Below are 12,162 nucleotides of genomic sequence, written 5' to 3'. Positions count from 1 at the left end.
TGTTGCAGATGGAATTTATTGTAAGCAGGTATGAGGTTATCCATTTTGGACCAAAAAATGATAGTGCACTTTCTAAATGGCAAGAGGTTAGGTATAGTGGATGTCCAAAGAGACTGGGGGGGGGGGCAGGTACATAGGTCCTTAAAATGCCAGGAACAAGTGAAGAAAATAATCAAAAAAGCTAATCAAAAAAGCTAATGGAATGCTAGCCTTTATATCTAGAGGATTGGATTATAAAGAAACAGAGATTATGCTGCAGCTACGCAAAACCCTTGGACTCCACTTGGAGTACTGTGGGCAGTTCTGGCCACCACACCTTAGGAAGGATATTTTGGCCTTGGAGGGAGTGCAACACAGGTTTACAAAAATGATACCTGGATTACAGGGGTTGAGTTACGAGGAGAGTCTACTCAAATTAGACCTGTTTCCGCTAGGATTTAGTAGGTTAAGGGGTGATCTGATTGAAGGATTCAAGATAGTAACAGGGAAAGACAGGGTAGGTAAAGATAAACTATTTCTACTGATTGGAGATTCTAAAACTAGGGGGCCTAGTCTAAAAATTAGAGCTAGACCGTTCAGGAGAGATGTTAGAAAGAGCTTCTTCACTCAAAGGATGGTAGAGGTTCGGAACTCTCTCCCACAAACAGCAGTTGAAGCGAGATCAGTTGCTCACTTCAAGTCGGAGATAGATAGATTTTTGTTAAGCAAAATTATTAAGGAATATGGGCCAAAGGCAGGTATATGGAGTTAGACCATAGATGAGCCATTATCTCATTGAATGACGCGACAGGCTCAAGGGACTGAATGGCCTATTACTATTCCTATGTCCTGTGTTCACCATCCACGAACACCCCGGTCCCCAGAGCGTTACCCTGGGCATCTGAAATTACTCGTCCAGTGAAAATGCCACTACGCCACTGCCTCCCCTCAAATATGCAATTAATATTACATATTTGATTTTCTTTTTAATTACCATGAATATTTTCAAATATTGTTATAGTTAGATAAATCTCTGGTTAGGCCCCATTTAATTCACAGCAGTCAGTTCCAGCACCATACAAGTCCCGAAACATGTGCTGTTAGGTGAATTGGACTTTCTGAATCGTCCCTCAGTGTACCCAAAAAGGCGCCGGAATGTGGCAACTAGCGGCTTTCCACGGTAACTTCATTGCAGTGTTAATGTAAGCCTACTTGTGACAATAAAGATTATTATTACTACTTCCAGAAGGATATATTACCATTGGAGGGCTGCAGCTTAAATTCAACAAAACTACCCCAGGCTGAAGAGGTTCAATTAAGACAGGTTGCATAAACTAAGTTTGTATTCCCCTGAGTATAGAAGAATAATATGTGATCTAGTTGATGTGTTTAAGATGACTGAAGGATTTAATAGGACTAGATAGACACGGTTTCTTCTTGTGCGGATGTCTAGAACGTAGGGGTCCAACCTTGATATTAGAGCTAGATATTCAAGAGGCAATGTCACAAAACACTTCCTGTCACAGATCGTGGAACTTTTTTCCTCAAAACTCTGTTGAAGCTAGGCCAATTGAAAAATTTCAAAACTGAGATTAATAGATTATTATTTGGCAAAATATTGAGGGTTCAGGAGGAAGATTCAAATTGGCCATGATCTAATTGGATGGTAGAACAGACTATAGGGGAAAAATTACCTGCTTCTGTTCCGATATTAATCCTCTGGTTAGAGCAGTTCCGGCTTGCTTCATCAGAATGCACTACCAGTTACTGCATGGTTTTTCTTTCAAGATTTTTGGGGCATAGGAAGGAAGAATTCTTGTGCAAGGAGGAATGTCAATATAAATAGCCGCTTAGTAGTACAGAACTTGACTGTTGCTGAAACGAGAGACATGCAGGTAAAGCTTTTTGTTTTGCACTCATCAGGCAAGAAGCAAGAATGCCAAATTTCAAAAGGAGCAACCATTGATACTGCATGAATAAAGGGTGCTGATTGCTTGAAAAGTTGACTCTGGTTTAAGCATTGCCATGGAGAATGAACAAATGGATCAAATCGAAAAATAAAATACATTTGTGCACTTCAGACTTAGCATAGTATAGGACACAGTGTAGGTCAGTAATCCTACAACCAATTTGTTCAATCTCATCTTGCATGGGTGCTCGCTTGATCATGGATATCAACAATTTGGTTTGACTCACAGGTGAAGCATCTTTTGAATTTCTTAGAGTGCATTAGGCCCATGATTGTTCCAGTATGTACATTTACAAGTGTCTAGATAATACTATAGTGAGAATCAGTCCCACCATTGATGAAGTGTTCATACAGGATGAGATTGAACTGATTGGTTTTAGGATTACCAATCTATACCAGTCCTATACTGCTCTTGCTCTGAGTAGCAAAGGTTTTTCATTGTTTCAAATTTGATCTTTTTATGGATCCACCATGATGAGGTTTACCCAATCAGAGTTGACTTGCAAACAAATCTGCATCTCATAAATAAATAAATTGTACTCCCTTTGAAATTTGGCATTCTTGCATCTGTCCTGAAGAGTGCAAGACAAAAATCTTCAATAGCATGTTCCAAATTCAACATAGGCTAAATGTCGAATATATCACTGAATAAATAATGCGTGTAAACCATCATCTCCACCCCCCCCATGTGAAATAACAAATGCACCATATTATATATATTTCTCTAACTCTTCCACACCAGTTTATCATAGAATTTACAGTGCAGAAGGAGGCCATTCGGCCCATCGAGTCTGCACCAGCTCTTGGAAAGAGCACCCTACTCAAGGTAAACACCTCCACCCTATCCCCATAACCCAGTAACCCCACCCAATACTAAGGGCAATTTTGGACACTAAGGGCAATTTATCATGGCCAATCCGCCTAACCTGCACATCTTTGGACTGTGGGAGGAAACCGGAGCACCCGGAGGAAACCCACACACACACACAGGGAGGATGTGCAGACTCCGCACAGACAGTGACCCGAGCCGGAATCGAACCTGGGACCCTGGAGCTGTGAAGCAATTGTGTATCCACAATGCTACCGTGCTGCCCAGTTAGTGGTATGGTTTCAAGAACTAGCCATGCAAATTTAGATTAGGTATCAAGCTGAATTACTGGCACAAATGGAGATGAATGGGTTTGACTTAATGACCACTACTGAAATGCAGTTGCAGGGTGACAAGATTGGGAACTAAATATACCAGCTAGTTGACCTTTGGGGGAAAATAGGCAAAATGGAAAAGGAGATGGGATAGCTGTAATAATAAAGGACGAGATAAAGACAGCAGGAAAAAATAATCCAGGTAACGTTGCTAATCTGTATCTTGTTCCATCTCCCTTTTACATTTGAGATATTAACTGCAATCTTCAACCTTGGTGGGAGCATAGGACAGGTGAATAGTGTTTAAGGGAAGCTAGATAATTACATTAGGGAGAAAAGGGTAGAGACAAGTTGATAGGTTTGGATGAACTTGGGAAATAAAATCATGTGGAACATAAACAAATGGACGGATGAGCTGGGCCTAGAGTTCTATTTCTGTGTTGTAAATTCTACAGTATAAATGAAGTCCAGTGTGACACTAAGATTAAAAGTTATTCAATGATTTTCACATGTTAGAAATACCATAAAGCCAAAAAATGTCAACATCCATAACTGTTTTATAGTGAAAAGATTTTCTGAAATCAGTTTATGGACATTTTTGGTAGGTTTTATGGCTGATTTATATTCTTAATACCTATGTAATGAATATTCCTGATATGGATGGAACACAAGTGATGGCAAAGTTTGACAAATACATACCCCCTGCTTGTTCTGCTTCATCTAACCATTTGGAAAGAATTGACTTAAGCTTGCAGGCATTTTTAAAACTGAGCTGTAAATTTTCAAAGCGACAAATAGTTGTTTGACTGAATTCTGAGCCGTGCACAGCTGCAAGTGCCTCTCCAACATTGGTTTGGGTATAGCCTGTAATGAGAGAGAGAGGGAGAGAAAAGATAAAATGTTCTCGGGAGTTTTTCCTTTAAAAAAGACAATATATGTAATAAGAATAAATCTTGTTGCTCCTCTTGGAATTGTGAAGTATGTTAAATAATGCTAGAATCTTGTTAAAGTTGAAAAGCTGTAACTGGTTAATTTCTAATTAACTCTTCAATTTTGGTAATCAAATGGAATTGTTATCTTATTATGTAGATAAATATTTTATAGGTTTTGTATATTCATTTATAAATACAGTACGAAGTCTTACAACACCAGGTTAAAGTCCAACAGGTTTGTTTCGATGTCACTAGCTTTCGGAGCGCTGCTCCTTCCTCAGGTGAATGAAGAGGTCTGTTCCAGAAACACAGATATAGACAAATTCAAAGATGCCAAACAATGCTAGGAATGCGAGCATTAGCAGGTGATTAAATCTTTACAGATCCAGAGATGGGGTAACCCCAGGTTAAAGAGGTGTAAATTGTATCAAGCCAGGACAGTTGGTAGGATTTTGCAGGCCAGATGGTGGGGGATGAATGTAATGCGACATGAATCCCAGGTCCCGGTTGAAGCCGCACTCATGTGTGCGGAACTTGGCTATAGGTTTCTGCTCGGCGATTCTGCGTTGTCGCGGGTCCTGAAGGCCGCCTTGGAGAATGCTTACCCGAAGATCGGAGGCTGAATGCCCTTGACTGCTGAAGTGTTCCCCGACTGGAAGGGAACATTCCTGCCTGGTGATTGTTGCGCGATGTCCGTTCATTCGTTGTCGCAGCGTCTGCATGGTCTCGCCAATGTACCACGCTTCGGGACATCCTTTCCTGCAGCGTATGAGGTAGACAACGTTGGCCGAGTCGCACGAGTATGTACCGCGTACCGGGTGGGTGGTGTTCTCACGTGTAATAGTGGTATCCATGTCAATGATCTGGCACGTCTTGCAGAGATTGCCATGACAGGGTTGTGTGGTGTCGTGGTCACTGTTCTGAAGACTGGGTAGTTTGCTGCAAACAATGGTTCGTTTGAGGTTGCGCAGTTGTTTGAAGGCAAGTAGTGGGGGTGTGGGGATGACCTTGGCAAGATGTTCATCGTCATCAATGACGTGTTGAAGGCTGTGAAGAAGATGACGTAGTTTCTCCGCTCCGGGGAAGGACTGGACGACGAAGGGTATTCTGTCGGTTGTGTCCCATGTTTGTCTTCTGAGGAGGTCGGTCCGGTTTTTCGCTGTGGCGCGTTGGAACTGTCGATCGATGAGTCGAGTGCCATATCCCGTTCGTACGAGGGCATCTTTCAACGTCTGTAGATGTCTGTTACGCTCCTCCTCGTCTGAGCAGATCCTGTGTATACGGAGCGCTTGTCCATAGGGGATGGCTTCTTTAATGTGTTTAGGGTGGAAGCTGGAGAAGTGGAGCATCATGAGGTTATCCGTGGGTTTGCGGTAAAGCGACGTGCTGAGGTGACCGTCCTTGAGGGAGACGAGTGTGTCCAAGAATGCAACTGATTTTGGAGAGTAGTCCATGGTGAGTCTGATGGTTGGATGGAACTTATTAATGTCATCGTGTAGTCGTTTCAGTGATTCTTCGCCGTGGGTCCAAAGGAAAAAAATGTCATCGATGTATCTGGTGTATAACGTCGGTTGAAGGTCCTGTGCGGTGAGTAGGTCCTGTTGAAACTTGTGCATGAAGATGTTGGCGTATTGGGGTGCGAATTTGGTCCCCATGGCTGTTCCGTGCGCCTGGATGAAGAACTTGTTGTCGAAGGTGAAGACGTTGTGATCCAGAATGAAGCGGATGAGTTGCAGAATTGCGTCTGGAGATTGTCAGTTGTCTGTGTTGAGTACTGAGGCTGTTGCAGCAATGCCGTCGTCAAATCTGTCGCGACACGACGGACTTCCTACAGAAACTCAGCACCCATGGACCAGTTGAACCAGGAACATTCCTCGTCACAATGCACGTCTCGGCACTCTACACCAGCATGCACCATGACGACGGCATTGCTGCAACAGCCTCAGTACTCAACACCGACAACTGCCAATCTCCAGACGCAATTCTGCAACTCATCCGCTTCATTCTGGATCACAACGTCTTCACCTTCGACAACAAGTTCTTCATCCAGACGCACGGAACAGCCATGGGGACCAAATTCGCACCCCAGTACGCCAACATCTTCATGCACAAGTTTGAACAGGACCTACTCACCGCACAGGACCTTCAACCGACGTTACACACCAGATACATCGATGACATTTTTTTCCTTTGGACCCACGGCGAAGAATCACTGAAACGACTACACGATGACATTAATAAGTTCCATCCAACCATCAGACTCACCATGGACTACTCTCCAAAATCAGTTGCATTCTTGGACACACTCGTCTCCATCAAGGACGGTCACCTCAGCACGTCGCTTTACCGCAAACCCACGGATAACCTCATGATGCTCCACTTCTCCAGCTTCCACCCTAAACACATTAAAGAAGCCATCCCCTATGGACAAGCGCTCCGTATACACAGGATCTGCTCAGACGAGGAGGAGCATAACAGACATCTACTGACGTTGAAAGATGCCCTCGTACGAACGGGATATGGCACTCGACTCATCGATCGACAGTTCCAACACGCCACAGCGAAAAACCGGACCGACCTCCTCAGAAGACAAACATGGGACACAACCGACAGAATACCCTTCGTCGTCCAGTACTTCCCCGGAGCGGAGAAACTACGTCATCTTCTTCACAGCCTTCAACACGTCATTGATGACGATGAACATCTTGCCAAGGTCATCCCCACACCCCCACTACTTGCCTTCAAACAACCGCGCAACCTCAAACGAACCATTGTTTGCAGCAAACTACCCAGTCTTCAGAACAGTGACCACGACACCACACAACCCTGTCATGGCAATCTCTGCAAGACGTGCCAGATCATTGACATGGATACCACTATTACACGTGAGAACGCCACCCACCAGGTACGCGGTACATACTCGTGCGACTCGGCCAACGTTGTCTACCTCATACGCTGCAGGAAAGGATGTCCCGAAGCGTGGTACATTGGCGAGACCATGCAGACGCTGCGACAACGAATGAACGGACATCACGCAACAATCACCAGGCAGGAATGTTCCCTTCCAGTCGGGGAACACTTCAGCAGTCAAGGGCATTCAGCCTCTGATCTCCGGGTAAGCGTTCTCCAAGGCGGCCTTCAGGACCCGCGACAACGCAGAATCGCCGAGCAGAAACTTATAGCCAAGTTCCGCACACATGAGTGCGGCCTCAACCGGGACCTGGGATTCATGTCGCACTACATTCATCCCCCACCATCTGGCCTGCAAAATCCTACCAACTGTCCTGGCTTGATACAATTTACACCTCTTTAACCTGGGGTTACCCCATCTCTGGATCTGTAAAGATTTAATCACCTGCTAATGCTCGCATTCCTAGCATTGTTTGGCATCTTTGAATTTGTCTATATCTGTGTTTCTGGAACAGACCTCTGCATTCACCTGAGGAAGGAGCAGCGCTCCGAAAGCTAGTGACATCGAAACAAACCTGTTGGACTTTAACCTGGTGTTGTAAGACTTCGTACTGTGCTCACCCCAGTCCAACGCCGGCATCTCCACATCATTTATAAATAGACATACAAAAGTAGCAATTAGAAATAAATCAGTGTATTCCTCATCTGAATTGTCGAGCTCCCAGCTGAATGACTGACAAATATATTGTAAATCATACAGGAATATGGGTCTCATGTATTACTCATTATAATGAAATGAAAAGAAAATCACTTATTGCCCCTAGTCGCCATATTCCGGCGCCTGTTCAGGGAGGCTGGTACGGGAATTGAACCGTACTGCTGGCCTGCCTTGGTCTTTCAAAGCCAGCGATTTAGCCCTGTGCTAAACCAGCCCCTAATAATTCAAACAAGGCAGCGGAGGTTCGTATATATTGTTCACGTTCTTACCTAGGTGTGAGCAGTACAAAACTTTATTTTTTGTTCTATCAATGACTAGCTACAGTAAGACTAGAGGTAATGAAATAAAATAATTGGAATGCTTTTAAATATACAATATTGAGTGAACTTGTAACTACACTGAGAATGAGATACTCGCACTCGGTTTATACTCTCCGTCTCTTCCTGTGCCCACAGGAACTAGGTTATCATGAAAGGCTAACTAAAGTAAGCTAATTTAATTCAGGGTGCTTATAACCTTTAGCATGAGGAGTCCTCTATCCTATCTATGTGGGCTGGATTCAAACCCTGGGATAATGTGTCACCCAGCAGTAAACGGGGGTACTTGATTATTCTATTTTGCTTTTTTGCATTTATGTCCTGTGTTCTGACGTTAAATGAACTGAAATTAATAGAAAGACTGACCTGCACTTTTTTATCCTTTAACTTTGCAATTCGCAAAAAAAATTTATTTCAGTTTTTACCCAATGCCCATTTCCACTTTGTGAGGTTATGTTTTTTCTAATCTTTTTATAATTTCCGACTGGATGGCTACATTGCGAGGATTTTGTCACAGTACAGACTATGGACTCTTTTGCACTACTAATATCCTGTGATTATCTGGCCGAAGATTGGCATTATTACTGAAGAAAATGCCATGAGCAGGTAATTTTGCTACATCTTCATTTACATTTGCAGTATTGTCTACAATCTTCAAGCTCAATAGTAACATAAGATGGGTGATGGTGAATTTGTGTAAATTCTAAGGTAATAGACAAAGGAGTGGATTATTCATACATCATTGCCAAAATCTTTGTGGGGCTGTTGGCATCATCTTGCTTCTTTTGCCTTCAGGCCTTCCTCATTCCACATCTCAATGTTTTCCATCCATCTGATTTTTCTTCTTCCACTTCTGTATTTACCCTCAATTTCTCCTTCAATTGTTGCCAGGACAAGGCTTTCAGGTCTTCATTTCAAATATCTGGACTTGGCTATCTTTTTCTTTCTAACTGCACTTAGCAACCCTTTAGATTCCTGAACTTCTAATCCTCTCATTTATCTTTTGATCCATCCTGCTGATATTGAGTATCTTCCACCATACCCATAATTCAAAAGCTATTATCCTCCTCTCATCCTCTTCAGAGTCCAATCCATAGGTTGCAGCACTCCACATTAGTGACTATAACAGAAATTCTTTCAGCTTCATGTTGGTGCTTTTGGACTTACAAATGTTACTTCAGTCAGTCACTCCTCTTGCTGTAGCTAATCTAGCGTGGATTTTATTCTTGGATGTAACTTATTATTACGCCAAGGTACTCAAATTTGTCCACTGCCTCTAACTTGATGGTTCCAATTTTAACTTTTGCATTGCCATTTCGAGCCACAACATTGTTCTTTGCCTCATTTATGTGCAGTCCAAAAGTCTCTCTGTGTCTTTGGTTCTGGCTAAGAGTGTGGTGTCATCTGCATATCTGAGATTCTACAGGCTACATAATGCCTTATGGTGCAGCCACATCTGGTAACTCATCCTGCACCATTCGCATTATCCCATGATAGCTCTGTAAAAGAATTGATGGTGGTGGAGGTTCATTCACAGGGATTGGGGTGGGGGAGGGACAGGGTCCAGTATAGCAGTGGACCAGGTTGTTTTAGTGGGGTTCAGAGGAGCATTCCTGTTCTGAATGGCCTTGGAAAAATAGATAACTTATCTATCAGACTCCTCGTCCGTTGAACTAGCAGCTGTACTACTATCACCCTGGCATAACAATCCAGGTTCCACAAAATGATTTACACATGAAAAAAACCATAACATCCGCATGGTGGTTGGATGGATGCAGACTGGGCCAATAAATGTCACCTCCCTCCCCTTCCCCCCAATTCTTTCCGACAAGCATTGCCAGTAAAACTCTACCCCAAAACTTTCCATTGATGATGGCTACAGTAAAGTTATCTGAATGGATTTCAGCCATTAGCCCTTGCTTCACCATCATTGTTCCATATTAATTTCCCTATTCTGTTAGAACTCAAAATCATAAAAGTAAGATTTTTAAAAATATCAATGCTCCCTTAGTTTAAGGAAATAGAGCACTAATTTTAGCCAGCTGAATATTTAACTTTTCTAATGATGTAAAATGTTCACACTTTTACAATTAAAATGTTGAGCTCAACCTTCAAATATTTATATCAGGAATTATTAATCTTTGCTATTTCCCTGTAAAATCCAACTCACTTTCCCTCTGAATCATCTTCATTGTGCATTTCTAACTTATATTATTGATACATTATAAAACTATCCTCTGAATTAAATTACAATATAAATTAGAAAGATAAATTATAATCTCCAAAATAAATTTTGCATTTGTTGAATTAATGCCCTTGTCCCATAAGGATTAACTCCTCCCCTATCTATATTGAATGGATTTGGTTTGCAGCTTGCTCTGAGGTTGGTGTGGTTAACTGTATAAAAAAAGTTGACAACAAAAAGAAAATGATGGTAAGACTTACTTCATAACCAACAGATTTTCTTTGGAAATATCAACATGACAGATTCTTCATTGTGTTCATTTCCGTTAGAATCACACTGCCTACAATATCCCCAATGGTCTTCATATCTTTTTTTTTCTGAAGCTTGACATAGAAATAGGAGCAGTAGCAGGCCATTCAGCCCTTCGAGCCCACACTGCTATTCAGTGAGATCATGTCTGATCTTCTACTTCAATGTCATTTGCCTCCACTATCCCCATATTCCTTGATTTTTTTAACATGTAGAAATCTATTGATCTCAGTCTTGAACATACTCAATGACAGCCTCCACCAGCCCCTTGAGGCAGAGAATTCCAAAGATTTACCACCCTCTGTGGAAAGAACTTTCTCCTCATCTCAGTCCTAAATGACCTTATTCTGAGACTATGTCCCCTGGTTCTGAACTCTCCAGCCCATGGAAACATCCTATTCACAGCATCCCCGTCACGCCCTGTAAGTATTTTGTGTGTTTGAATGAGATCACCTCTCCTTCTGCTGAACTCCAGACAATAAAGGTTGAGTCTAGTTAGTCTTTACTTATAGTGCAATGTCTTCATCTCAGGAAATAATTTAGTCAACATATGTTGCACTCCCCCCACAGCAAATATATATTTTGTTTGGTAAGGAGACCAAAACTGCACACAACACTCCAGGTGCGGTTTCACCAAGGCTTTATAAAATTGCAAAAACATCCCCTCTCTTATACTCAAATCCTCTTGTAATGATGGCCAACATACCATTTTCCTTTCTTAATTAATTGCTGTGCCTGTATATTAGCTTTCAGTGACTCACGTACAAGGACACCCAAATCTCTGTGAAGGTTAACATTTCCCAGCTTCTAATGGAGTATTTAAGAAATACTCTGGGCAGAATTCTATGTTGGCCGACAGCGAAATTGGGAAAGGCGATTGGGCAGAGAATAGATTCCAATGCCAAAATCGTGGCAGGCGCTGATTTGACGCCAATTCTCTATCATCTCGACATTGGCGACATTGCGTTTCGGAATGCATGTACAGTAAACACCGTTTGCATATCATTCACGGGCTCAACCCGATATTTTCTGGGGCCTCCGCGATGCTCCATCTCCGATGGGCCAAGTTCTTAAAAATCGTGAAACTGGCGTGGTGGCTGCTGAGGGGGAGAGAGAGGGTACGGAAAGTGTCCAAAATCTCCATAGTGTGCTGATAGTTGTGCTGCTAGCCGGGGGGCTTCTGCCAGGGCTGGGGGATGGCCAGGAGGTCGACTGTGGGGTCGGGATGGATGGGCATGGAACACCATTGCTGCAGCCGGCAAGACAGCCATGCAGCTACGCACGCCGCTAACAGCTCATTTTGAACTTAGTACCATGGGTCACATAGGCATCCCCGAAGGGCAGCCCCGCTAGGTGCCCTCTGGTCCCAGCCGACCCATCAGCTGTTTGGGCGTGGTCCAGCACAACCAGTGCCACCATGTTGGTTTGGAGGAGTGTGTGTGGGAGGTGTAATGTGTATATGCGGCTGCAGCTTGTCAGCCTCCCGAGTGTCAATCATGGACCCTGTGAATCCCGCACTGTTTCTAATTGGAATCGATTGTGTTCCACGTGGCACCGGTGCTAGCCCTTAATAGTAGCGGAATCAGTCCAGGTGTGGCGCCAATTTTTCTGTCGTGAAAGTCCATGAGACCCCGATGGTGTCAACACTTAAGGTGGGAGTCACCATTCCCCGATGCCGATATCGTAATTGGCGATCGGGC

At 43.2% G+C, this 12,162-nt stretch overlaps 1 protein-coding gene across 1 annotated transcript in view; it reads right to left on the bottom strand.

Annotated features, from left to right (window-relative positions):
• pou1f1 (POU class 1 homeobox 1) overlaps nt 1–12,162 on the bottom strand; it is a 34,203-nt gene that overhangs the window by 13,849 nt on the left and 8,192 nt on the right. The window contains exon 5 of the mRNA XM_072513463.1: nt 3,791–3,955. Within this exon, the coding sequence (XP_072369564.1) occupies nt 3,791–3,955 (165 nt within the window). The remainder of the gene's footprint in view (nt 1–3,790; nt 3,956–12,162) is intronic.

The sequence above is a fragment of the Scyliorhinus torazame genome, chromosome 8 (genome assembly GCF_047496885.1).
Source record: "Scyliorhinus torazame isolate Kashiwa2021f chromosome 8, sScyTor2.1, whole genome shotgun sequence".
Classification (NCBI taxonomy): Eukaryota; Metazoa; Chordata; class Chondrichthyes; order Carcharhiniformes; family Scyliorhinidae; genus Scyliorhinus; species Scyliorhinus torazame.
The sequence above is the reverse complement of the archived record's forward strand: the minus strand, read 5'-3'. Positions and strand labels throughout refer to the sequence as shown.